This window comes from Suillus subaureus, assembly GCF_016647635.1.
Source record: "Suillus subaureus strain MN1 chromosome Unknown BJ212scaffold_56, whole genome shotgun sequence".
Taxonomy (NCBI): Eukaryota; Fungi; Basidiomycota; class Agaricomycetes; order Boletales; family Suillaceae; genus Suillus; species Suillus subaureus.
The window spans coordinates 106,370-130,135 of NW_024538612.1; the positions used below are offsets into that span (position 1 = coordinate 106,370).

Consider the following 23,766-nt stretch of genomic DNA (forward strand, 5'->3'; position numbering starts at 1 on the left):
TGTTCTTCGTTGAGAGATCAATCGACCAGCTATCTCATGGCGCTGGAACTCACATTTTGCTATGCATATCAGTGTCGAGGTTTGCAGGCTATTTTGAAAAATACCAAGTTGCGGAGCTATGGCTGCGGCGTCGCACACTTACCCAAGGCACATTTCTATCCAATTCTAGCTTGCCCTCCTCTTTAGTTTGGCCCGCGGTGGGGTAGGCTTGCGTGAATAACTTGCAGACTCACTTGTGCACGTATTTGAATGGTTCAGAAGCCGTGGTGATACATGATTGGGCAAATAGAACACGCTCACATTTAAGAAATACTGATATCATATAGGCAGTTTCTGTTTACTTCCTGTCCTTTGGCACCCTCCCAATAGACCAACCAACTTTCATCATAGTCTCGGTTCCAAGTTGACCCCGCTTCGGGGGTGAGGAGTTGGCCACAAGATCGGAATCCCACTCGACCACCCCCGGCTCAAGGATAGCAACGACAGTGCTGCCTCCGTACGCGAAAAATCCAAGTTCATCTCCGCGCCGAACCTTGGAACCCGCCTGATGGAAGTGAGTTTGGCATGTTAGATAACCATATTCCGGGGACTTACCGAAACGGTCCACTGGATGCTTCCAACAAGCAAGGCACCGACTGCAACGAATGCGATCTTTTTATTCGTTGCGTCGTGGTTTAGAAGGAGAACTGATCTCTTGTTGGCAGACAGCACGTCAAGATGTTTCTCGTTGACTGCCTGCGGGTTGACTGCTCAAGATAAATTACCATTCGCTGAGTGCTGCAGGTAGCACCCCTTACCTGTGAAATACTGTCCAGGAATATTCCTTGGTTCACCAATGACAGTGGCGTCCGCAAGCGAGTGGAAGCGGTGATAATCTGACGGCGCAAGGCGGAATGACGCGAGAGAGCCACCTTCAAGCGCCCGGCAGAGTGGATCGGATTTGTCCAGTCCTAGGAGGGCAGGAACTGTGAATTCGTCCCCCTTGATCCAAAAAGTCTGCGCATCGTGTACCGCAGGGTATACGACAAGCCGGCAGTCCGCGGCGCTGCAGAATTCATGATCAGGGTTCTGCACAGGGCGGGCTTCAGGCTTAAGTTTCCGGTAGAAGAAGTCATTGAAATTCTTGTATGCTGGGCTTTCGGGCGGATATAGCAGCTCGTTTGTGTCGATGTTGTAGGTATGTATGAATGACGGGATGTGACTTCTAGACTCGGGGGAGTCGTAGATCTGACCCTCGCGCTTGCTCTGCTCCATCAGGAGTGCTTCGATGCGCTTACTTCCTTCCAAGAGTTTGACCTGCTCCCTCCCATAAAATAAGATATGCATGCCCAAACGTGCATAGATCGGCATGCTTTCAAAAATTCGTTCATTGGTGCCTCTAATTGCGACGTAGTTGCCGACGTGATACTTGGCCGCGAGGGATTGCAGCTGAGGCACGAATTTGTTCAACCACAAGTGGTGGCTAGAGCCGCCAGGCGCAAAGTGATGTAAATGGCCATGGATGCCTTGAGTGACATCGTTGCGATTATCAGGATGTTGCGGATCGGAGCGCTCTACGGTCTCCTTGAGAGCCTCGGCAATCATGCCATCCAACATCTCCATTCCTTGCATCCCTGCTTGTCCGGAACCCTCAACACCACCTGGCTTATTGAGCTCAGATTCGTTCAGCTGTGTCATTGTTGCGATAGAAGACAGAGGTGGTTGGTTGAACAATGTAGAAGTCGGGTATCAAGATAATAGATCTATCAAGCTAGTTGGTCTGCCATTTTAAGGAAGGAGAAATATTAATAGGACGTCAAGCTAAGTACTATACCTGGTACTCCTAACTTTATCGATTTCTATCCTAGCTAGCCTCATCCGCCTTAGTCGATTGGCAATCTAGCAGGGATGCCAAGTGTTACATAACGTTCAACCCCACCAGCCAACTACCTACACCGGTGGCCAGGGTCCCACAACCCTACAGGTACAAACCAGAAAAAATTGCGAGACTTGCGTGAGACAAACCTTTCCTAGACCTTGGCAGTGAACCTGACAAATTTAAGGGCGGTCAGGCTGACTCGCACTGAAGGACATTGAAGGACTTAGGAGCGGCAGTCGAATATCCGGGCCTATCTCCTGGCCAGCACCTGTTTAAATGTCTCGGAAAAGGGCATTGCAACCGCGAGCGGAACTATACAACGCCAATACCAGATCCGAGCCATCCTCCTTGAGGCTTGGCATGAAGTATGACTTTCCAGGAGGTGGTCAATGATTAATGAGCGGCCGCATCTGTCAACTTGAACCTTGAAGGAGTTTTAGCCGACTTGGACATTATGCCCTTCTAACGGCGCGATCGTTGTAAACGAGCTGTCGACTGGTCCTTAGCACTTAGGGTAAGTGCTTGTCGATTCGAAAGACTAGCATGGTTTTTAGAAATGATGGAGCTATTGACAATAATACAAACGATGGATAGGTGCATGACTCAAAATATTGATGTTTTACATTGTCGGGTGCAAAGCTTACTTGAACTCAGCACTGACGAGCGTGTGCAGGAAGATGGCCCCTTTCGCGTCTGGTTCCGACTGCACATCAGAATACGTTGGTGGGAGGACGTGTGGGCTACCGTTGCCATATTATCATGATGTGGTCCAACACATCTGGTTAATTCCTTGGTTCACCTGTCTCGCGCGTACCGCATCATTTGTTGACTTTACTACTACACTGCTCATATAGAATAATTGAATCAATCTGGCTCGGCTTGGCCTGGTCCATGGCTTGAAGTCGGGCTGTGCACACTACTAGTCCTATTTCTCCTTGACTTTGGTTCAAGGAAACAGACATCTCAAGGTCTGCACGTATAAGCACTGACAGTCATCGCACGAGTTATGCGACCCACGTGCTTAACCGAAAAACCGATGATTTGAAAGATGATGCATCGACGATGACTGTTATAGTTCGACCGATTACAGTGACTCTCCACCATTTTCCTTGGCGCAGTCGCTGAGACTCCCACTTCTGACGGCCGCCGAAACTTACCGATAACCTTTGTCATAATATAGCGATCTTATGATTTGGCATCGGTCTCAACTTAAGCTTGACAGACGAATACCTTTTTGAATAAGACAAAGGAGGGTCAAACGGCTTGTCGTGGTGTCTGAACCAGATCGTAATGTCGGTACTTGGTCGGCACATATCGGATCTAGTGAATGCACAGCATGAGGTGCCTAGTTAATTAAATACTTACAGTTCCAAAGTGGAATTAATTCATGACATTCTTTTGTTCTTTGCCAATTGCAACAGAGTTGACTCGTAGAGACGAATGTTGGACGAATCAGTGTAAGCCGCGCCCACTATCTATCTCCCAGATATTCTTTCACTTTGGCACTCAGACGAGATAGGATATTGTTTTCGGTGAGACCATGAAACAGCTTGAAGAATCTCAAGGCAACACGGACTCGATGCATAATCATATATACACTGTCTGGTAGAAACCTGTGCGTGAGTGTCCAAGGCTGTTGTTCATTGTCTCGGATCAAACATCGGTAATACTAACATTGACAGGCTCGTCGTTCCATAGAAGTCCGAGTTTCACAAGTAACTTTGTCTTCCACGAGTCTGAGTTACACTTTTACACACGATAACATGTCATCCACTGATCTTCGCTGCCCGATCAAATCAGTCACACCGGGCCTTCATAATGCCATGCCTCAATGGTACATAATCTGTAGGAGAAAATCATATAATCTTTCTCCTGGTAACGAGGTCCTTCTGTTCTTCTTGGTCGCACCTTCTTCTGCTAGCGTTGTTGGTAGTGATGAGGCAGTTCAACATGTTCATTAAGAATGTGACGCAGAGCTTTCCGACCATCACTGGCGTACGATGGTTCAACCTTTCTGTCCTTGTCATTACGCCAGCTCTTTCGCTATACGGCTTGCTTTATGTTCCCGTCCTTCGGAAGACTATCGTTTGCACTACCCTCTATTACATCTATTCCATGCTTGGTAGGTGTTCTGAAATAGTCGCTTCTTCCGACTGCTGAATTTGCTCCCCCAGGCATAACTGCTGGTGAGTGGTGGCGATAACCTTCATGACATATCATCAGAACGTGCCGCTCCAGGATACCACCGGCTTTGGTCACACAGGTCATATAACGCTTCGTTCCCCTTACAGGTGTTCCTCATCCTTGCAGGGGCGAGTGCAGTGCAAGGCTCATGTTATTGGTGGGCACGCCGGCACCGTTCGCATCACAGGCATACCGACACGGATCTTGACCCGTACAACTCAGGACGAGGCCTCCTCTGGACGCACATCGGATGGATTATTTTTGAGTCAGACTTGAAACCCGGACCAGCTGATATCTCTGACCTGAGCAAGGACCCCGTCGTACAATGGCAACACCGATGGTACTTTGTCATTTTGACCGTTTTCGGGTACTTGCTTCCAATGGTCATTCCCGGCTTGTTGTGGGGAGACTGGAAAGGCGGATTCTTTTTCGTTGGTGCATTTCGTATGACCGCGTGCCATCACGTGAGTTCCATGTTTTTCATCATCTAAGACAAAACTTGACTTGAGCCCAGTGCACTTTTTGCATCAACTCCATTGCTCACTATCTCGGAACTACGCCGTACGATGACAAACATACTCCCCGCGACCATCTTTTGTCCGCTATTCTTACTATGGGAGAAGGGTACCACAACTTCCACCATCAATTTCCCATGGACTACAGGTAGTAGCTGACATTCATTGGGCTGTTCTTAACGTCATTTACACAACTCATGGCCTTTTCACCAGGAATGCATTTCGATGGTATCAGTATGACCCTACCAAGTGGTTCATCAGTGTCTGTCACTATATCGGTCTTGCCTCTCATCTCCGCGTTTTCCCTAGCAACGAAATTGAAAAGGGCGCACTCACGATGAAAATTAAAGCTCTCAAGGACGTCCAGGACTCAATTGAATGGCCTGTGCCTCCGCAAGAACTTCCTGTGGTTTCGTGGAAAACCTGTGAGTGACTTTATGTTGGCACACGTTCGATTGTGACTCATTGATCTGCATCGTGCCTTGCAAATAGTCCAGGAAGAGTCCCAGTCTCGGACCCTTCTCCTCATATCAGGTTTTATCCACGACGTGTCAATGTTCCTTGATAATCACCCGGGAGGACCCGTTTTACTCACACGAAACTCTGGGAAAGACATGACGGCATCTTTCTTTGGCGGTGTCTATGCTCACTCTCACGCAGCGCATAACGTGCGTACCACATGGCACTGTTTGCTTATCCAACGATGCTAATGACCGACTCTGATCCTCCGTTGCCCGCTGTCAACTTACTCTCGCATGTTACGTCATGTAGCTCCTTGGGATGATGCGTGTGGGCATTCTCGCAGGTGGTGTGGAGGTGCCAGCAGAGCATGCCGTCCCACCCAGTCAGCAACTGGTCATCCGCGCTAACACCTCCCATTAATAATACAGCTGCTTGACACAAATGTCTCGAGTGTTATTGGTTTCAGGGAATATGTGGGTCGGCAACCATGCCTCCTGTGGCTGGGATTGGAGGCCGTAACGGGGCACGCCAGCTTGATATAAAAATGAGTAACTTCCCAAGTGTTCAAGTTCTTGTGGGCATTGTGCGGGTATTTACTCTTCCAAATTTTGTTCTTGAATATTACTTGCATACAGTGATTTGCGGATCAGTAACTAGATCATATATATTTAGCGACTCACTAGTCTATGAGCTCCAAACCCGATATACTGAAAATATGATGGTCAACATCTTGCACTATGTATCACAGGCGAAATCAAGGCAAGTTAGGAATTCGAAGGACAACGAAATAAGAATAAGCAAAAAATGTATTTGCCCACTGGCTGGATTGAACAACCGACCTCATCATCTCTCGGATCTCATGATCCGTTACAAGTGACGCGCTCTACCACTGAGCTAAGCGGGCTTGTATATTGACCACATGTAGTTGTACATAACACGTCATCTGTTAGTGACCGTCGTGCACGACCATGGCAGCAACCCCGCATTGGGGTTAGGGTTTTGGATAGTTTAAATAGCGGCAGCTGTCACTGTCGGTGGGACACCTGTTCCACGAGATTTCTTCTCAGAGACTGCTTGATCGAAGCAATGGGCAATCTTTTGTCTTGGGTCACCGACGCAGCGCCTCCAAAGGCTACTTTTTCCGTTGACCAAATTCCAGACCTAACAGGGAAAGTAATTATTGTGACTGGTGCCAACACGGGTATTGGGAAGGAGACCGCAAGAGTGAATTGCCTTTTTATGAACGAAGCTGAGGGTCTGTAGTTGACGTGGACTCCAAGGTTCTACTTGCACATGGCGCGAAAGTTTACATCGCGGCTCGCAACCAAGCTGCTTCAGAGGAAGCTATTCGTCAACTGAAGCAGGAGACTGGAAACGAAGCGATATTCTTGAAACTTGACCTTAGTGATCTGAAGGCAATCAAGGCGTCTGCTGAAGAGTTCCTGAGGTGAGAAGTGCACTATTCAAGGGTTTACCAACTTCAAATCGAGCTATTCGACAGCAAAGAGACTCAGCTCCATATCCTTCTAAATAATGCGTGAGATAACTTTCTTTTACCTCGACGAGATCCGTCGTACTGAACATCACGAGTGGTGTTATGGCACCGCCGATCGAGTTAGTAACTGCAGATGGCTATGACCTCCAATTTGGAACGAACGTCCTTGGTGGGAAACTTGACAATCACATCGAGATGACCAGGGGCTGATACTTTTTAGGCCACTATTACTTCACAAAGCTCCTGCTCCCCATTCTAACCTCGACGGCTAGAGCTACTCCCGAAGGAAAAGTCCGCGTTGTAAACGTCGCTTCCTGCGCCCATTTATTTGGAGGTCTCGATTTTAACACCTTCAAAGATGGCCCGGCTCGAAAGAAATGCTCAAGGGGTAGCCTTTACAACCAAAGCAAATTCGTAAAGCACTTCCGTTGGCGTTGCGGAATAAAACTGATCACGGTATAGGGAAATGTCGTGTTTGCTCTTGAATTGGCAAAGCGATATGGAGACCAGGGTATCATTTCAACGGCACTGAATCCTGGCAATATCAATTCGGACCTGCCACGTCACGCTATGGCTCAACTTCCAAGTGTTGCCAAGCAGATTCTAGTAATCCATCGAGTCCTCGAGGAAATTCTCAACGCTAATGGGCTTGTCAGATCAAGGTGCTACTGTATGAAGTGTCGCAAGGCGCCCTTACGCAGTTATATGCTGCTACGTCCCCAGAAGCTGTTAGCTTAAATGGCAAGGTGAATCTCGGGATTGGACTTGTATGTTGTTACAGTGCTGAAAGGTATCTAGTATCTTGTGCCGTGGGCTCGCGTCAGACCACCTAGGCAGGAAACCCAAGACCCTCAACTTGGCAAGGCGCTGTGGGATTGGCTGGAGGAGCAAGTCAAAGATGTATGATTCGAAGGTGAGCCCTGTTGGGCATATTTGAATTGTGAGTTTTGTAGTATCAATGGACATCATCCCGGCCTTTTGTAGCGCCTCTTTATCTACAACTGGTGAAACCGAGGATCAAGGAGCAACAAGGGAAGAACAAATGTATGCAGTTTTCAACCTTCTTCATCGGAGGAGGAGCCTAGAGGGATGAAGCGCTTTGCACTGGAAGCAGTACGTCCGAGCTTGAAAGTACATGTTAAGCCAATCGTCCGTGAACATGTACTGGCACTCACCATAGACATCTGCGCGCGTCGATCACGCAAACTCATTGATGCGGACATGGAATCGAGCATAGGTAACGACGATACTGAAGAACCAGGACGGGTGGATGAGGTGAATGCCTGATTCGACGTAGCAAATGTGACTTGACGCCGTGCCATTCCACCGGTAGCATACTGAACCTGAGTTTTCGAAGCGGATTGGGCTGGGGCCGGGATCGGAGACAGAGACAAAGACGATAGTGGTGACGGCGAAATGGAGATATAACATCTCAGGGGCGAGCGGATAACTTCTTCCGACTTGATAGCCTTCGAGATCGGTTGCAGAGGGATGGGTGGAGCAGCTGATTCCGGTATCTTCTTTCCATTTTGATTGGCAGTTGCCAGGACAAAGTTGCCAGGCTGCGGAGCCGTAGCAGAAACATTCGACCTGATTGGTATAGTGGTTGATGCTGGGGGAATCGCTTCGTGCGCTCGAGCTGATGGAAGTGGATGCCCGCCTGACTGAGAGGAAGCATACATCGTTTGAACATTCGTTGGAAAATCGACTCCAGGACCGGAAGAAGGTTCGATAGCGGCCTTTCGAGATTGTATAGTGGCGTGGTTGACTAGAGGAGGCAATATGTCAGCGGGAGGCGTTCTCGTGGTGTGTTTGGGTCTTGGAGCTGTAGTGTGGCCATTGCTGGTAACCGAGCTACGCGCAGGGGAAGTCAACCCGTCGGCAATTAGGGATTCGCGCAAACCCGGGGCGTGTTTTGCCGGAGAATTCTCCGTATGAGGTCTCACGAGCTGAGCTGAGGCAGTAGATAATACGCTATCCAATCGCGGCTTCTTATGATGATCTATGCGAGGGCTACCCGTCGCTGGGGCGACAGAGTGGGGCCGATCGGATAGTGAGCGCCCTGAATGTGTGTCGTCTTGATTTAAACAAGAATTAGTGCGCTTGCGGGTGGGATGATTCTCAGCAAGAGAGGGCGAAACCGCTACAGCTGATTCTAAAACGCTCCGTATGCTGTTAGGAGGAGCGGATAGATTGGATAATGTAGACTTCATGCTGTCAATGTCGCGGTTCAGACTTGAGATACTGGACAAGACATTATCGGCTAAGGAAGTTTTGACCTGGTCCACATGCAAAGGGAAGGATTGTACAAGCGGAAGAAGTGGAAGTACCGCGGTTAATATTGAATGTTGCTGGTCCTGTATGGCTTGCATAGCATGATTCTGGGATTGGATGAGCTGTGCAATTACGGTCTGTCAGCTGAGTGTACTAGAGACAAAGCGGGCTTAGTAGCAAAAACATGAAGTACCGTTTGAATTGCATCTATGCGCTTGTCTAGAGCTTGTATGCTGTTTTCCGCTGAAGACTGTGATTTCTGGACCAACTCGAGAGATGATGCTTGCGATGGTGCACCTATGCAAGCCTTCAATTCGATTTGCATTTTCTTTGCTAAAAGAAGTGATGAGAATATAATCCGTCTCGTTTACGGGCGTTTCAAATGGTTTGCAAAAGCATATAATCCAAACGCACACTCACAACTATTCGAGATTTCGTCGAGCACGCGTTCACGTTCACTTTCTGATATCCGGTTACAGTTTACCACTTCAGTCTTTGCGTCCTTGACGTTAATAAGCAAAGTGTCCACTCTCGTGGAGAACTTTTCGAGGGTCGCCTGCATGTCGTGAATGAGCATTCGCATGGAGGTGTTGGTCCTATCGACCGGTGCCATTGCAGGAATTATGGGTGTAGCAGCAACGTCGCTGGATGCCGGAAGATCCTTCTGGAGAAGGTATGCCCATAGCGCATTAGGTGCTGTCTTCCGCTCGGTGCTCATGGTATGATGGAGAAAGTAATGGAAGATACTAATTTCAAAAAAGGGAATCGAGCATGTCAAGATTTAGGGTTATTGACAGGTGTCGAACACCTCTAAACAACCTGGTTTTTCACGGAGCCCTAGTACCCGAACAGATTGTAGTAGCACTAGCCAATAAAACTAGGACTGGAGTTGCAACTGTTGTACTACAAGATTTCTAGGGTCCTGATGTCCATCATGTTGTGAACAGAAGCCATGTCTTTGACTTGTGCAGTGATAACTTGATCTGACGCGATCCTCCTGTATTCACCACCACGCTGCTGCGCTAGCAAAAACACACTGAACGGCTGTCCAAGGCGAACAATCAGTCGCAATGCTCGCGAGTGAGATTCCGGATCAGCCAACTCTTCTCCAGGCGAACCGCTGGGGGACTCATCAGAGCCGTATGACAGGGATTCGGGCTCGGACCTATCTCCCAAGCTCTCCGCATCATCTGCGAAGGTAGATACCAGCTCTGCAAAGTCAGGCAGCTCAAGGAGGCGGCGATCCCATGGACGGACAAGCAAAAACGTCTGTCGAGTGGGCCTCGTCCGCGAGAACTGGACCAGCGTCTGTTTGCTGGTGATCGGCAGGTCCTGAAGCCCGTCTGCCTTCACTCCATACGTGAAAGGTTCCTGGGCTGTACCATGCCTCCGTTTGACTTCCGTGACACGGAAGGCGATGCAAGGCAGACGTAATCTGCAGTTCGCGAAACGAGGAGCACTCATGTTATCAAGAAGGGTATGAAGTTTCGAAGCCAATTCTACGGCGACAGCATTTTTCAGTAAAGAGACGGCGGTCTGGATCTCATCTTCAGACAAAGATGGCAAGGCGTATGGCGGAGCTGTGTATGAAATAATATCGGCTGGAAGACAACTATTAAACTCAGAGGGTTGGCCGACCCAGTCGAGGGCAGTGATATCGCCCGACCGAGCCACGACCTCCTGTAGGAGCCGCCCAAGCGCATTTTGCTTATTCTCGCCATAAAGGATAGGTAGTTGGATGCCGAAGATACCAAACAATGAATATGCGGTATCTTCTGGCACAGTGGTGACACGCGTAGACGCCCATTGTAGTTTCTCTCGTGCGTCTCTTATCCCAGGTTGAAATTCGATGAGGGTGCGTGCATCTATGCCTGTCGCAGCCTCCAACTCATGCATGATCTCGACAGATTCCTTGTGGTTTGGAGAACTGTCATTGAGATATAGGGTCCAATCCTGTTGATAGAAGAGAATGGCTTTTGGAGCCAGGAATTCTGGGACGGTCCATCCTCGGGTGTTCCAAATACTTTTCGATAGTGCCCCAGACTTGGACGACGGTGGAACATCCGACAAGTAGACAATTGTGAGTGCGGAATGATGATACCAGGTAAACATAGAGTTCAGTGATTTTTGGAGCTCGACGTTGTCACGCTGGTCGATGCAACACGAATCAACCCACGCCCAGTGATACTCCGCCTTACGAACAATTTCGCAGAATGATTGCAACTTCATGAGACCGCCAGCTGCCTTCAACTCGTACACGACCTTTTCACTGATGTCGTGCAGCAGCGGCTCTTTCTCTCCCCATCGATGCGATAACATGACGCGACGGAAGTACACCGCAACCACTTTTGTGATGCGCTCCATCCGGATATCTGGATGCTTGGTAGTCAACGCCAAAAGAAGTTCATTGTACTCTGTGCTCGATTTAAAGGCGCTTATCTGCGCTTCTCGATCACATAAGAGCCCGGTAGTGGTGTTGAGTAGACGAAGTGGGCTGGTGTCAAGTTGAATGTCGACAAACTTTCGAATATAACCTTCTGCTTCGGAGGGACTGACATACCGCTCGCGCAGCTCTGAGAAAAGAGTTGAGCATTTGGACAGGAGTTGTTTATTATGGCCTACTTCGTATTTGCATGTCATGAGCACTATCCAATTTGGCGAGCATCATTTCAAAGGCCCCGACAGCTTCATGGTAGTGTTTTGCGCCGTAAAGCGCCGTATGCTTTAATTGATACCCAATATGAGATGAATGGTTGAGTTCGATGACCTACGTATCGCCAGAGTGGACATCGGCTAGGGAACACCTTGGGTATAACATCGTACCTTTTGCGCATCGAGAAGCGCGTCCTCCCATAGCATTTTTTTCAACTTTGCCCTACTGCAGTTTGCAAACACGGTGTCGCTTGCAAAATCCAGCTCGATCGCAACAGAGTATAAGTTAATAGCCCTGTCATAGTCACTTGCAGCGAAGGCATCATCTCCGTTGGCAAGATAGAGGCACCAAATTCCTGCTTGAATGCTGAGTGAAACAGGTGAAGATTAGAGCCTGCGTGACAATATGAACTCCAGACTCGCCGTTGGACCAATCAAGGCAGCAGGCCTTCGCATTTTCGTCAATTATATACATCATGGTTCGGAATGATTCCAGCGCTTCTTCAAGTCTACCCGCCCCACGGAGTGCATCGCAATGCTTTTGATGTGCATTTTGCCACAGGGACTTTAGGTCCCATCCAAAGAGCTACACAACATCACAGAGTTCGACACGGAAGCATGTCCGGTATCACATCAACTTACCACTATGAAGTCTTTGTATATAGAATCGATGGCGCCTGCAGATGGGAGCATGCTGGAGCTGGCGGCGGCGGCGAAGTGGACAACAGCTTTGTCGTGAAGTGCGCCATCCAAGGCATTGATTCCAAGCTGGATACTGAGATATGCCTAATGCGCAAAGTTCAGAAAAAATCAGGACCGATGCACGATATCTAGGCTTCTTTGAGATCTCACCTCCACGACACGACATGCAAGAGTATCATTATTTGAACAAGTTGCAGCTAGCTGTTGGACGAGCAGCATTGCCTCCTCATGTTGACCTGCACTAAACAGCGCGATGGCCTGAAATCGGTAATGAAATAGGGAGTATATGAGAAACATTTGACATGCCTTGACCAAGAGAAGGAAATGAAGAGCTTTTGAATCTTCGTTCGTGAACATGGACGCGATGTCGAATGCTATCCTCGCGTCACAGACATGCCCTTTTCCGCATAAGGCGATGCCCTTGAAGATAAAACCTGCCAAGGAGGGCTGAATGGTGACGGACTGTATTGCAATAAAAGTCAGCCTTCATAAGGAAGGAATGATAGGTCGATCTATTCACCTTGATTGCATCATCGAGTGCGTGGCCCCATTCGTGTTTTCGTGCCATCACGAGTGAACGGTTAGCATACGAGTCATGGTTGTCGGTATCAGTGCCGATCTCTTGTGTGAGTAACATGTCAGCGGTAGACAAGTCCCCATTGAGTAATGCATCACGGGCGGCCGTGGGGATGGTGATGATCTGCATGAAAAATGCTCGAACCATGTCATACGAGGAAAGGATGGAAACATGCATTCAAATCCAAATTTAGATCCTTGGAATCACAAAAAAATGCACGATGAGATGGCGAAGATAGGAAATTGAAGAAAAATACTTTTGATGATTCCTTGGGAGCATCTCTGAGGCTGTAAGTGCGCTGGTCCTCAATGGAAACCAGCTCGGTAAATGTCCAAATCTGATTCGCGCCAGGCCAACTTCCCCAAAGCATAATTTTCGTCCAGTTTGCTGGATTTCCCTTGAATAAGTCTAAGCTGAAATTCGTGCCATGGGCCAATATCCTGCCGAAGAAAAAAACGGTAAGAATCATCTCATTGAAAGACATGCACACACACACAAACCTAATGCCTCTAGCGTTTTCGATGTCGGAGTCTTTGACATCCCACTTGAAGGGGTTCGAAACAGCAACGACCGCGGCGCCAGCTTGAGGGTTGCCTTCGATCCCAAGATATTTTCCAGAGGAAGACCGTATGAACCACCCGTTCTTGTCGTCATCCTGCTGAAAGGTCCACTAAGAACCGAGAAGCTAATCAGAACGACCTGTCCATAGTGGGATGGCAAACAAGTGCAGTACTGCCTGGTTGGATCTGCCGTGGGGTTGAAAACCGATGACTATTAAGTTAAGGCAACATTAACGCTGGCTTGGAATACTCCTGAAGTAAGGATGATATGCGTACTGGAGTAGCCATCGTAGCCCGAGAGGTCAAGGGCAGTGCCTCCCTTAGAGTTTTTCAGGCTGTATGCGTGTTGGTTCTTGATGTAAGCCATTGTAGTGCTTGCTTAGATGGAAATCTAGCGGCGGGAAACACTACACGAGTCTGACGAAGGATAACAAAATCGTGGATTTTAGAAGTAGACAAGAGACTCGAGTCTGCGATAAAGCATCAGTGAACTGACGGAAACCTCACATCGTACATGGACAAATATAACCTTAGATATTTACCAGGGATGCCCAATATTCAATTCTAAAGTGTCGTTGTCGTTTGCAAGTCGCAACTCATAGCTTGGGGAAGTACTGTTGGCACTTGCAAACAACAACTAGAATTGAGCATCCCTATTAAATATTACATAGTTGATCCCTCGATCATCAGCAGCATGACGCAGTGGAAGCGTGCAGGGCTCATAACCCTGAGGTCACTGGATCGAAACCAGTTGCTGCTAAGTGTCATTTTTTTTTCCATTATAGCCCGACGTGTGAGATCCCATTTCGTGTACTTTCTTTGCTTGTGGTATCAGTCAAATGATTAATGAGCTTCCGAGATGCAAATTAATAACATACAATACTCTTGCCAGTACACTTTGTCGATCATCTGTACAGTGGTAATCATCAACGAAAAAAGCGGACTGCTACTATCGCCCTAAACTCATGTCATGACGTGACGGCATCAATCTATGGTGGTTGTGCAAAGCCGACGTTCTCCGCTGATTCAAGAGCCCATACACCTATTTCATCCTGCGGGAGCTGACTCCACTTTGCGTAAACCTAGCATTTATTAGAATGCTCAAACAATCCCAATGAAAAAAAATCACGCACGTCATCAAGGATATCCAGTAGCTCCGCTGTCTTAGCGTCTGCAGCACGCTGTTTTTCGTCATTATCCTCACATCGGGCGTACAGGGCAGCATTCTCTTCCTCAAGCTGCCATGGATTCAGAAAATCCTGTAAATAATAGCATTTGTCAAAGAGCTACTCACAGCCTGTAGTTCTGCTCGTGCACGCTCTACTTCAGACTCCATCACCCGGACAGTACGTGCACGAACAGCAGCACGCGGTGCGATATTTTCTCTCCATACATCCTTGCCATGTGTTTCTCCACGTTGTTTTCGAGCTCTCGCTTCAGAGACGACGGCATGGAGAATGTTGATACTATCTCTCACATTAAACTCCTTAAACAGACTCTCGCAGCTTTGCTGAGAGGCCGTCTCAGTAATGGTGCATCCTGTGACGCTTAGAGGCAAGACTCACGTGTATTTGATCCTCCATATGCCTCGAGACAGTGTTAAAGATGCCCTCTGCACCATGTGGCTCTTCCTTGCACCAGAGCGTGAAGCATTCCTGGAAATCTTCGTATCTACATGACCGTTAGTCAGAACTACGCGTAAATATGAGCAGCCTTGATACTCGCGTCCATTTGTGTGCTGAGCGCGATATGGCAAGTTGTAGTGCCGAGTGAAAATGGGTCCACCGTTTGCTGTCTGGTGCTGTCTTCATCGCGGCTTAGGCTAACGTGTTAATGCATTTGGCACGTGATCAATAATGCTGCGCTTCTGAAGGCTCCAGTGACAACACGACACCGACTCGGACACCTATGGACCGCAACGACGAAAATGATGGGCAGCCGGCGAGAATACCGCAGCAGAGGAGTTCTGTTCCGTCATTTCTGTTCCTAATATTTATGCTCTTCATACTCACGAATCACACTGGGGATGAATTTCTCGCTCGAAATCATTACCAGGATGCCCTTCAATCCCTCAACTACCAGCTGTCAAACTTCACTGCTTGGCTGAATGGGACAGAGTCTAACTTTACAATGGTACGTGCTTAGTTGCTTCTGGCTGCTGATGAACGCTGAAGAATAGCAGCCAGACAGGAATGCCGCTGCCACCCCTCTTGTAGGGTCATTCATGTCTTTTGGGTCTCATCTCAATTCACAGTGGGCATCTTATTTTTCGAATGTGACCGGATTTGCGCACGGCGAGATCCACTTCTTCAATATCACCCCTCCCAGCCTTGAATCTGCAACTTATCCCTGGAGAACACACGCTGAGACGTTCATGGGCGACACTAACATGACAGATCTCGTCGGTCACTTCGGATCTTGGAATTGGACTGGCTCGGATAAAATTTCATGGAGTATAATGGATCGAGCTCCAATCAGCGTGAAAGGTGTTACCGAGAAGATCGCCATGGTTCACGTGAGTTGCTTTCATTACTTCATTTCATGAAAATTGAACCCCCACAGGGCAGAATTGATGTCCGTCACCCCGCCACTTCCGATGATATGAAGCTGGATTTTGAAGGCGTGCACTTCCTCGCAAATGGGTCAATATATGGCTTTGCTGAACCCACCGGGTGTGTCCTTAGCCATGACGTCCAGACGACAGAAACTGATATTGTATTAGTCGACATATAGACATCCGCTACATCCCCGCCTTTGTCCCAGAAGCTTTCCAGAATGATACTGCTCGGACAATAGAACCTGAATTGATGTCTAGAATTAACAAGGTGAAAGATATGATTGATGCGGGTGTTATCGACCAGGATTCAACCAGTATGCCAAAGCTACCTGTGTCTGTCACACTTCTAACGGTGCTTGCAGATGGGGAATCGCAAGGAGGTTGTGGATTCAGCGTTTACGCGCAAATTGCGCCGTCCGAGATACCCGTTGAGGATATGGAAGACCTTGAAGACGAATTACAGAAACCAACGGGGAGATGGACAGTGAAACGTCCGCCTCTCAAGCTCAATGGTGTACTTTTGAGTCGAGAATGTGGTATTTTATATAACTTGCATGACGCGGAAGGATTAAGGTATGGCTTCAATATTTCCTGTTTAGGGACCTAACTGAGTGTTTGTCTCAAGGTCTCAGTTGTTCTTCCGGAAGGTTGCCACATGTTAGGATGTTCCGCCTTGACGCACTCAGTTTATTGATTCGTGTTTTTTGGACAGATGCCGGTATCTCAGCTTTTGTGTACCTAGTGCAGTTACTACTGCTCTCTCGTCAAGTTGACCAAAGTCGTACTCCTGCTGGATTGTCTCGTGTGTCCCTATGGACGTTCCTTACACAATCCATCGTGGACTCCGTCTCATTTGCTGGGCACATCACTTTTGCCATTATTGCTAATGGACGTCCTTCCTTATCGCTTGTGGCTCCAGCATTCGTTGCCTGCGTGCTTTTTGCTTTTGAATCTGTCAGTGAGCCTTCACTACTCGATAGACTGCGTAGGCTGAATTGACTTTTCAGCAACACGCTATTCTCATCAATCAGGTTCAAGCCCCAGAAGATGCAGTGGTGCTGCCCCCTCCCCGGCCGGTACAACAGGAACCGTCACTACCTTCTCAAACTGTGCCCGCACCAACGACAGCTCCTCCTCAATCTACCGGCCCGACATTCTCAAGTTTATTGTTTCGACACATTCGCTCTGATCCCCAAGCACGGATATGTAGGTATTCAGGTGTTCTCGTATTCACTTCTGACGTTCCTTCAGGGCTTGGAATGTTTTTCTTCCTGACATTCATCGTCCGAGTCATCGTGACTCCTTCGCTAGCGTTAGTGTTTGTGGCGAGCATGTACTCCCTTTTCTGGCTGCCACAGATTATTCGATCGGTGAAGAAAGGCAGGAGCAGTGCACTTACTGCCGAGTACTTGATTGGCACATCACTCTGCCGACTTTTCCATGCTCTTTGTGAGTGCCAGTGCATCTGTTGTCAATTTACGTCCAACATATCTATATTTTCAGACTTTTTGACATGTCCAAAGAATGTGCTCGACGTCGAGCCTCGCCGTGGGTACAGAGTCGTGAATCAACCAGACTTGACTTATACTTTACTAGGTTGGATATGGTATCTTGCGATGTTCATCTTCCTGCAAGTTGCTGTTATACTGCTTCAGCAGCGTTTTGGGCCGGCGTTCTTCCTTCCGAAACGAGTAGGTCGCGTTTTTCACCCGTACAGATGTTTTACTGAGTATTGCAGTTTGCTCGTGCACAAGTGCACGACTATCATCCAGCATTACCGCTTTCTGTCGCTGACCCAGAAGCACCTGACGAATCTCTCGGGGACTGTGCTATTTGCATGGAGGCTATTCATACCGAAGATGAGAAGCAGCTAGAGCATGTTACTGGTGGATTACTGCGAAATGTCGGAGCAAGGCGAAGTTACAGTCTGGCTCCTTGTCAACATTTATTTGTGAGTTCTCGATATCATTTATATGCAAGCAGCACGCTCATGCTGTTGAGCAGCATACAGAGTGCCTGGAGAAGGTATGTTTATTGCTCCCTGTCGGATTTTAGATGCTCATCTCCTCCATTTACTAGTGGCTTGCTATCAAGGTAACGGTCTACATAGACGAATGAGACTACATATTGATCGATCTTTTCAGAATATTTGTCCTCACTGTCGCAGGCCCCTTCCGCCACTTTGAGAGATCTGATATCTATCATCAACACTATCTCAGTACTACATACCCCGCATTTCTTGTATTGCATTTTACTCTGTTAATTCTAGTCATCTGTACTTGTTCGCAAGAGTGTTTCATATCTCAGCTAATCAACATCTCACTATGTATTCACTAACACCGTCCCCACCCAAACCTCAACAGGTGTACCCACCGCTCCAGGAATTTGTGCGACCTCCTCAAAACGTATGCCGATTTTCTCTGCCATTTCCCAAAGAGTACGTTCTGCCACATCCCGCTCTTTGTAACCAAGAATGATCAGTGGAGGTTTCGCTGGTGCGACACTCATTGAAAACATGATAAGTCTGGAGAGTGTTCCGACGAGTGCAGGAAACGATACAGTGTTATATGTGACATCTGCCATCCTAGTATGAAAGCTCAAAACATTCACCTATGCAAGTTGATACGCACTCACACGATCACATCGATGCCACTGACGAATGATGCCACCTGAGTGGATATGTCAGGGTTTATCCCAGTCGAGAACAATGCCTTTGGGTGCGTTTCCGGGGTGGTAGAGAGATTGACTCGAACTAATATTACTCTGTAATAGAGGCAAGGCAGAGGCTGTACACCACAATTAGTGATTTTATTCGTTAAGCTGCCACACGCTGCTCACGCAAATCGGTGGTTATGATTTTTCCCGATATCACAGGAGAGTTAAGCAAGCCTCGCAAAATTCCAAGAACGATAGCGACTATGCCTGTCCCTGCGCCTGCTCAGTACTCAGAGTTCAGCGCCGCGAGGAATACTACCTCGTTGAGAGCTCACCTAGTTCGAGAATATTGCACTTTGAGGCGAAGAGTACGTCTTTCACTTTTGAAACCAGAGCGGTGTTGGCAACCATCCCGGAGTGAAGTTGTATTAACCAAGAGCTAAGACCGATACCGCTGTCCCATATTTTCTGTTGGAGCTTCATTTTAGCTGTCTGCAGCGAGGTAAGCTGATGTCTGATTTGCCTTGTCAAGGTCAAAAGATGTTTGCTCAATGATGTGAAATATCACAGAGTGGTCTCTATTGGTTGCAGTTAACGCATATGATCTCTGAATTTGCTCCTGCTTTACAGCCTTGCTTGAGCGAGCGGAGAAAAAGATAGGATCGGAGAGGACGGGGAACGGCTGGCACCCCAGATTTTCGTCGTTCAAGGAAAGTACCTGATCTTTTCGTGATGTTCCAGAGCTAAGGATAAGGCGCCAGTATTCTCCACTGCGGACATTTCGAGGGGGTGGAACGGGTATTTCCTTGTACATAGTAGATGCCCTCCAGCTCGTGAGCTTCACAGGTTTTGTTATCACTGAGCTTGGCGCGGGCGAATGCAAGGACCACGAATAGAATATATCTTGGACATCTGTGTAATATTCTGTCCGTAGATCATTGGCGATTTGAGGGGTGATGAGGATGGGTTCGCCAGATAAGGCGGCTTGGGTGGGAGGTGGCCGCAGGAATGAGATGTAGTAGAACATATTCCTGGACCTGTAACATAGGCCAGACTCTCGAGACGACTTGCCAAATTTTTGACTGGTCACTGTTAGACCTACGCCATTTCAGTAGAGAACGAAAATAGAAGGTGATCATATGGGCGACTCGAGCGGACGTGTTGCCCGATTTGGCGAAGACATCTTCTGTCGGCAAACTCAACACGCATGCACACGAAAGTAACATGTTTCGTACTACTGACATCCTGAAGACGTCTCTTTATTTGCGGCCATGCATTCATCCTTCGAGTCGCTCTTTTGTCCACTCTTTGCCACGTAACTTTCCAAGAATAGGGCGGTTTGCTTCGGAGAAGTCATTTCAGAGTGTACTGCCGACTTTTCGTGATCAAGTTGCCCGTTCAATTGAAGTAGAATCCTTCAGCTCTCGATTTCCCCGGCCGACAATACGGAATCAAGTGTTGGTTAGCAAATTTCATTCATTTTTCATTCATTCATGCTTTAGCTGGCTGGCTTATGGTTTCTTAGTTTTTTGTCGGTGGATCTTTACTTGCGTATTCGATAGCCGCAAGTCAAACCAAAATCGATACCGAGTACTGGTCAAAACAACTCGTATCTGTCTCTCACAGATGGACTCTGCGACCCCCAACTACTGAGGAGATGAGAAAGGCTCAATACCTAGAGCTTGGCAAGGTGCGTTTCATTCTTTTCCGAAGTCCTCCATGATACATTTTATCTTCTTCAGTATCTGCAAACGCAAGTAAATCAACTCAAAGATACGCTGATTGAATGGCCTCTTGCATTGCGCAACCTCATCCTCTCCGTCTACGTTCAAGCTGCACAGTCATACCTTGATGCCCCTGAGGGCAGAAGATTGTGCTGGTTGATTTGCGGCATCAACACGGCCATATATCTCGTGTGGAAGATACCACGACTCGCGCCGTTCATGACCCGATCTTTCACTCACCACCCGTTGTCAGGACGCTCATACACTCTGCTAACGAGCACGTTTAGTCACAAATCCTTCATCCACTTGTTGGCAAATTCAATGGCCCTAGCTAGCTTTGGTGCGCTAGTTAGATTTTTAGAGGGTCATCCTAACTTCTTCCATTTATAAGGCTCGGCCGCCACACACTATTTTACCCTGGAGCAACTAAAACATGGTGAACATCAGCAAGAAGCCACTGCCAAGTGGCATTTCCTTGCCTTCTTTATCTCCGGTAGGACGCTCGTGTCAGTTGCCGCTGTTTGGTTTACTTATTTTTTGAAGCTGGACTGTTCTCCGGTTTGGTCAGCCATGTTGCTGCTTGCAAGGTTCTCTTCCCTCGCCTTGTCAACCAGTACACCGCTTCTGCAGTTATAAAGAACTCCCCAGCGGCAGCTGCAATATCTAGCACGGCTGTAAAGACTGCAACTGCTGCTCCGCGGGAGATCTTACCATCCTTAGGCGCGTCTGGCGCCATTTACGCAGCTGTGACAGTTAGCGCATTAGCGTTTCCAGACGCCCAAGTCAGCCTCATTTTCCCTCCTTTCGTTTCGATACCGATTCAGGCAGGAGTTGGTGGTCTTGTTGTGCTTGATGTGATCGGCATCGCACGCGGCTGGAGGTGGGTACACGTACATATGTGCATGAGAACATCCCTAATGTTGGTGATGCCTTTCAGGATGTTTGATCATTATGCTCATTTTGGTGGTGCGGCGTTTGGTGCATTATATTACATGTATGGACCGCAGTGGTGGGCCTTCATGAGGGGCGAGTACCAACAACTACACTCTCCCACATCTTAGATGATAACATGTCCTAGGATCACTCTTATAAACCACGCTCAGCCATTTTTGACACTCAACAGCGCAATGGTACATTGATAATCACTATCGTACAATGGCAGGTAGCAACGTTTCTTGGGGAACATTTTTTATGGCGTGATCACTTATGCAATAGTGATCTTTTTGGGCTCTTGATCCTTTCCAACTTTCGGGAAAGTAATCTTCAAGACACCATTTTCCATCTTTGCCTGGACCTCCTCAGGCTGCGGGTGACGTGAGCTTCGACTCACGAAGGTAGTAAGCTGAACACACCTTTGTCCCCACAGGTAGTTGCAAGGTGCGAGAGAACTTTCCGTATGTGCGCTCACGCACAGCGTAATCTCCTTCTTGGCGCTGATGCTCTGCACCCATTTCCCCTGAGATGGTGAGACGGTTCTGCTGCACGTCAAGTTTGATATCTCCCGACTTCAAGCCAGGGAAATCAAAGATAGCCGTGACTTCATTGCTATCTTTGCCCTCAATCAAATCCATCCTACTCAAAGTTAGCAATGCAATGATGCCCCCTTTTATGCACATACTTTGGGCGGAATGTCCCGACGCGAGACCCGCTTTCGACAGCTCGGCTGACGTCAGAGGGACGGAACCGAGCACTGAAAGCGTCGTCGAAGAGGCGCTCGAACTCGGTGAATGGGTCGTAGTGGAAGTGAACAAGAGACATGATAAATATGTGTGTGCTCGATTTAAGTGTGCAGTGACGGGGTTCTGACAAGGGGATTTTCCCTCCTGACAGCCATTTATATGTCACCAGAACCCCTATCATAGCTCCTTTAGCAGAAAAATCATACTTTCCGTGTCGGGCTAGTCAATCGGCGGACTTGGTTCGACCGGATATCCTGATAAGGCCGCCTGTCTGTAGAGTATCAAAATCCGAAGAGGAGTATGCTCGATTTCGTCTGAATTCAGGTGTTTTGAATTCAAATTGAACGTTGAAAAGGTAACGATTGATCGGCGGTCGATGACCTCACATCATCGGGCCCCTTTGATCTGTGCATGTGAGCCGCCAGCTTAGATTACAGAGGTCATTTTCGGGTGACAGGAGTGATTCGTCAGCAGCCTTAGGATTCAATAAGGACAAATACTTGGAACGTACCAAGTTACCTTGCGGAGCAAGGTCTATGAATGCGGCGTGACCTGTGGTGGTAAACATCACAAAATATACACGTGATCATCGCGAACCGTCTGACACCAGACACACCAAAATGAATTAGACTGCGTTATTGCTGATTCTGCACAGAATTACATTATGGCGAATGAGATAATGGTACAAAGTATCTTCAAGAACGATCCTCCCGAACAATAATTACACTACTTTTTTAAAATCCATCCGGCAAACTCATTTCGTCACCGGCCCTCACACATATGCCATGCTATGAACAGCCCGAGGTTCGATAACGGCGCGAACAATTAACCTCGAGGTTGTTTCAACCACGCTGATGCAAAAGCACACAGCATATGCGAGGATGGTATGTGCTCCAATATCCAGAGCATACGAGAGCGCGAATGCGTCCAAATTGATTTATACCTGAAACCTGTCCAAGATATGAAAAAATGCATAGTGACAAAGACTACTCGCCTGAATATGAACCACGACTCCAATTAATCGTCTGACCTGCGATTCTACAAATGTAGCTGCTTGCCGTCATTTCTGTATGAAAGTCAACAGCCTGGCGCATTCCGCAATTAGATACGAGCAAATGACTAACTCAGATTATGTCATCACAACAGGTGTCATGGACTTCATTCACAGCCGACAATACGACGAACGAACGACATAACCATTATCAAAAATGCGGCAAAAGAGAACACAGAAAGTCCGTAAGTTAATTGTCAGACAAACAGCCCAAGCACCAATTTCTTAACTGACCACTCGAGGAATTTTGAGAGCAGCATCTCTCAACCGTTCTGCTAACAGAAGTGTATCTGCATACACCACTGTAGTATCTAAGTCGCGTGCCATTTTCTGAGCGATTCCTCAGTAATAAATTAGGGTAAAAGACGCCAACATATAACTAACTGACGTACGATTAAACTCTGCTGGATCTGCACATAACACTTGATCTGCAAGGATGGTAGGAGAGTCTGTATAAATCATTCGAGACCCGCTAGACTCAAAGGCTTCTTGGACAGCGGCCGCAGTCTGAATGAAGATATGAGGAGTGCCGCGAGATTGGTGTTCGACTGATGAGACACTCATCAACGATAAATAATGCACATAACGAATTAAACATACTAAATATAAAAGCACATTCGGCGTTGGAAGTCTTCAGCAATTCGAACACGCTAAGCTGCATCGTAGACCCCTTCGACACCCTTTGGAAGATCTTCGTATAGAAGACGAAAGAATGCGAGAACTGGTAGAAGACACCGAGAGACGTTTTAATGAAGGTGAATATGGACCCATATGAAAGTTTACAGCCTTTTGTATCATGCTCAGAATGTTGTGCGTCTGAA

At 47.7% G+C, this 23,766-nt stretch overlaps 10 protein-coding genes and 2 non-coding genes across 12 annotated transcripts; 5 read left to right on the top strand and 7 right to left on the bottom strand.

Annotated features, from left to right (window-relative positions):
- Positions 1-337: 337 nt before the first annotated feature.
- BJ212DRAFT_1449694 (phosphatidylserine decarboxylase-domain-containing protein) lies at positions 338-1,584 on the bottom strand (the record flags this gene model as incomplete). Its single annotated transcript, XM_041338736.1, has 3 exons — positions 338-544; positions 595-746; positions 798-1,584. 3 exons carry the CDS (start codon positions 1,582-1,584, stop codon positions 338-340), a joined length of 1,146 nt encoding a protein of 381 aa, XP_041187058.1.
- A 2,224-nt stretch (positions 1,585-3,808) lies between these two features.
- BJ212DRAFT_1544433 (uncharacterized protein) lies at positions 3,809-5,795 on the top strand (the record flags this gene model as incomplete). Its single annotated transcript, XM_041341861.1, has 7 exons — positions 3,809-3,980; positions 4,033-4,044; positions 4,082-4,506; positions 4,557-4,705; positions 4,771-4,982; positions 5,050-5,225; positions 5,329-5,795. The coding sequence occupies 7 exons, from the start codon at positions 3,809-3,811 to the stop codon at positions 5,437-5,439; spliced, it is 1,257 nt and encodes a 418-aa protein (XP_041187059.1). The 3' UTR covers positions 5,440-5,795.
- A 35-nt stretch (positions 5,796-5,830) lies between these two features.
- On the bottom strand, positions 5,831-5,923 carry BJ212DRAFT_t124. The gene has a single exon. It is a non-coding gene; the product is annotated as a tRNA-Thr (tRNA).
- A 182-nt stretch (positions 5,924-6,105) lies between these two features.
- Positions 6,106-7,420, top strand: BJ212DRAFT_1284176 (uncharacterized protein; the record flags this gene model as incomplete). The annotated part of the gene is made up of 8 exons (XM_041331802.1): positions 6,106-6,243; positions 6,300-6,466; positions 6,521-6,556; positions 6,610-6,683; positions 6,735-6,928; positions 6,977-7,120; positions 7,171-7,260; positions 7,313-7,420. 8 exons carry the CDS (start codon positions 6,106-6,108, stop codon positions 7,418-7,420), a joined length of 951 nt encoding a protein of 316 aa, XP_041187060.1.
- A 1,498-nt stretch (positions 7,421-8,918) lies between these two features.
- BJ212DRAFT_1284151 (uncharacterized protein) lies at positions 8,919-9,506 on the bottom strand (the record flags this gene model as incomplete). Its single annotated transcript, XM_041331799.1, has 2 exons — positions 8,919-9,121; positions 9,209-9,506. The coding sequence occupies 2 exons, from the start codon at positions 9,504-9,506 to the stop codon at positions 8,919-8,921; spliced, it is 501 nt and encodes a 166-aa protein (XP_041187061.1).
- A 3,361-nt stretch (positions 9,507-12,867) lies between these two features.
- On the bottom strand, positions 12,868-13,925 carry BJ212DRAFT_1469287 (ricin B lectin domain-containing protein; the record flags this gene model as incomplete). Its single annotated transcript, XM_041339005.1, has 5 exons — positions 13,809-13,925; positions 13,556-13,749; positions 13,453-13,490; positions 13,220-13,389; positions 12,868-13,159 (listed from the first exon to the last, which is right to left on the bottom strand). The coding sequence occupies exons 2-5, from the start codon at positions 13,644-13,646 to the stop codon at positions 12,868-12,870; spliced, it is 591 nt and encodes a 196-aa protein (XP_041187062.1). The 5' UTR covers positions 13,647-13,749; positions 13,809-13,925.
- A 42-nt stretch (positions 13,926-13,967) lies between these two features.
- BJ212DRAFT_t123 lies at positions 13,968-14,039 on the top strand. Its single transcript has one exon. It is a non-coding gene; the product is annotated as a tRNA-Met (tRNA).
- A 51-nt stretch (positions 14,040-14,090) lies between these two features.
- Positions 14,091-15,145, bottom strand: BJ212DRAFT_1393149 (uncharacterized protein). Its single transcript, XM_041337090.1, has 5 exons — positions 15,005-15,145; positions 14,845-14,950; positions 14,574-14,789; positions 14,413-14,517; positions 14,091-14,361 (listed from the first exon to the last, which is right to left on the bottom strand). Exons 1-5 carry the CDS (start codon positions 15,088-15,090, stop codon positions 14,269-14,271), a joined length of 606 nt encoding a protein of 201 aa, XP_041187063.1. The 5' UTR covers positions 15,091-15,145; the 3' UTR covers positions 14,091-14,268.
- Positions 15,146-18,042, top strand: BJ212DRAFT_1438309 (uncharacterized protein). Its single transcript, XM_041337744.1, has 13 exons — positions 15,146-15,412; positions 15,462-15,794; positions 15,842-15,951; positions 16,002-16,409; positions 16,462-16,493; positions 16,549-16,790; positions 16,844-17,042; positions 17,088-17,285; positions 17,340-17,527; positions 17,575-17,787; positions 17,841-17,861; positions 17,916-17,930; positions 17,981-18,042. The coding sequence occupies exons 1-13, from the start codon at positions 15,188-15,190 to the stop codon at positions 18,020-18,022; spliced, it is 2,226 nt and encodes a 741-aa protein (XP_041187064.1). The 5' UTR covers positions 15,146-15,187; the 3' UTR covers positions 18,023-18,042.
- Positions 17,789-19,518, bottom strand: BJ212DRAFT_1544465 (putative methyltransferase-domain-containing protein; the record flags this gene model as incomplete). The annotated part of the gene is made up of 6 exons (XM_041341862.1): positions 17,789-18,420; positions 18,471-18,505; positions 18,543-18,622; positions 18,675-18,770; positions 18,827-18,959; positions 19,015-19,518. 6 exons carry the CDS (start codon positions 19,516-19,518, stop codon positions 18,159-18,161), a joined length of 1,110 nt encoding a protein of 369 aa, XP_041187065.1. The 3' UTR covers positions 17,789-18,158.
- Positions 19,519-19,623: 105 nt separating this feature from the next.
- BJ212DRAFT_1393156 (uncharacterized protein) lies at positions 19,624-21,419 on the top strand. The gene is made up of 6 exons (XM_041337091.1): positions 19,624-19,952; positions 20,017-20,181; positions 20,234-20,555; positions 20,607-20,708; positions 20,759-21,095; positions 21,153-21,419. Exons 1-6 carry the CDS (start codon positions 19,716-19,718, stop codon positions 21,274-21,276), a joined length of 1,287 nt encoding a protein of 428 aa, XP_041187066.1. The 5' UTR covers positions 19,624-19,715; the 3' UTR covers positions 21,277-21,419.
- On the bottom strand, positions 21,420-21,973 carry BJ212DRAFT_1449700 (small heat shock protein; the record flags this gene model as incomplete). The annotated part of the gene is made up of 3 exons (XM_041338737.1): positions 21,420-21,518; positions 21,568-21,787; positions 21,834-21,973. 3 exons carry the CDS (start codon positions 21,971-21,973, stop codon positions 21,420-21,422), a joined length of 459 nt encoding a protein of 152 aa, XP_041187067.1.
- Between the last annotated feature and the right edge of the window lie 1,793 nt (positions 21,974-23,766).

What these genes read in the sequence shown, in the direction of transcription:
- BJ212DRAFT_1393149 (XM_041337090.1), bottom strand. Translation starts at nt 15,090, where the DNA reads ATGAAGACAGCACCAGACAGCAAACGGTGGACCCATTTTCACTCGGCA. An exon ending in CACGAGCAGAACTACAGGCT is followed by an intron (nt 14,518 to 14,573) that starts GTGAGTAGCTCT and finishes AATCCATGGCAG; the next exon opens with CTTGAGGAAGAGAATGCTGC. An exon ending in TACTGGATATCCTTGATGAC is followed by an intron (nt 14,362 to 14,412) that starts GTGCGTGATTTT and finishes AATAAATGCTAG; the next exon opens with GTTTACGCAAAGTGGAGTCA.
- BJ212DRAFT_1438309 (XM_041337744.1), top strand. Translation starts at nt 15,188, where the DNA reads ATGGACCGCAACGACGAAAATGATGGGCAGCCGGCGAGAATACCGCAG. An exon ending in CAGAGTCTAACTTTACAATG is followed by an intron (nt 15,413 to 15,461) that starts GTACGTGCTTAG and finishes GAAGAATAGCAG; the next exon opens with CCAGACAGGAATGCCGCTGC. An exon ending in CATGACGCGGAAGGATTAAG is followed by an intron (nt 16,410 to 16,461) that starts GTATGGCTTCAA and finishes GTTTGTCTCAAG; the next exon opens with GTCTCAGTTGTTCTTCCGGA.
- BJ212DRAFT_1393156 (XM_041337091.1), top strand. Translation starts at nt 19,716, where the DNA reads ATGTTTCGTACTACTGACATCCTGAAGACGTCTCTTTATTTGCGGCCA. An exon ending in CAATACGGAATCAAGTGTTG is followed by an intron (nt 19,953 to 20,016) that starts GTTAGCAAATTT and finishes ATGGTTTCTTAG; the next exon opens with TTTTTTGTCGGTGGATCTTT. An exon ending in CCTTGCCTTCTTTATCTCCG is followed by an intron (nt 20,709 to 20,758) that starts GTAGGACGCTCG and finishes TATTTTTTGAAG; the next exon opens with CTGGACTGTTCTCCGGTTTG.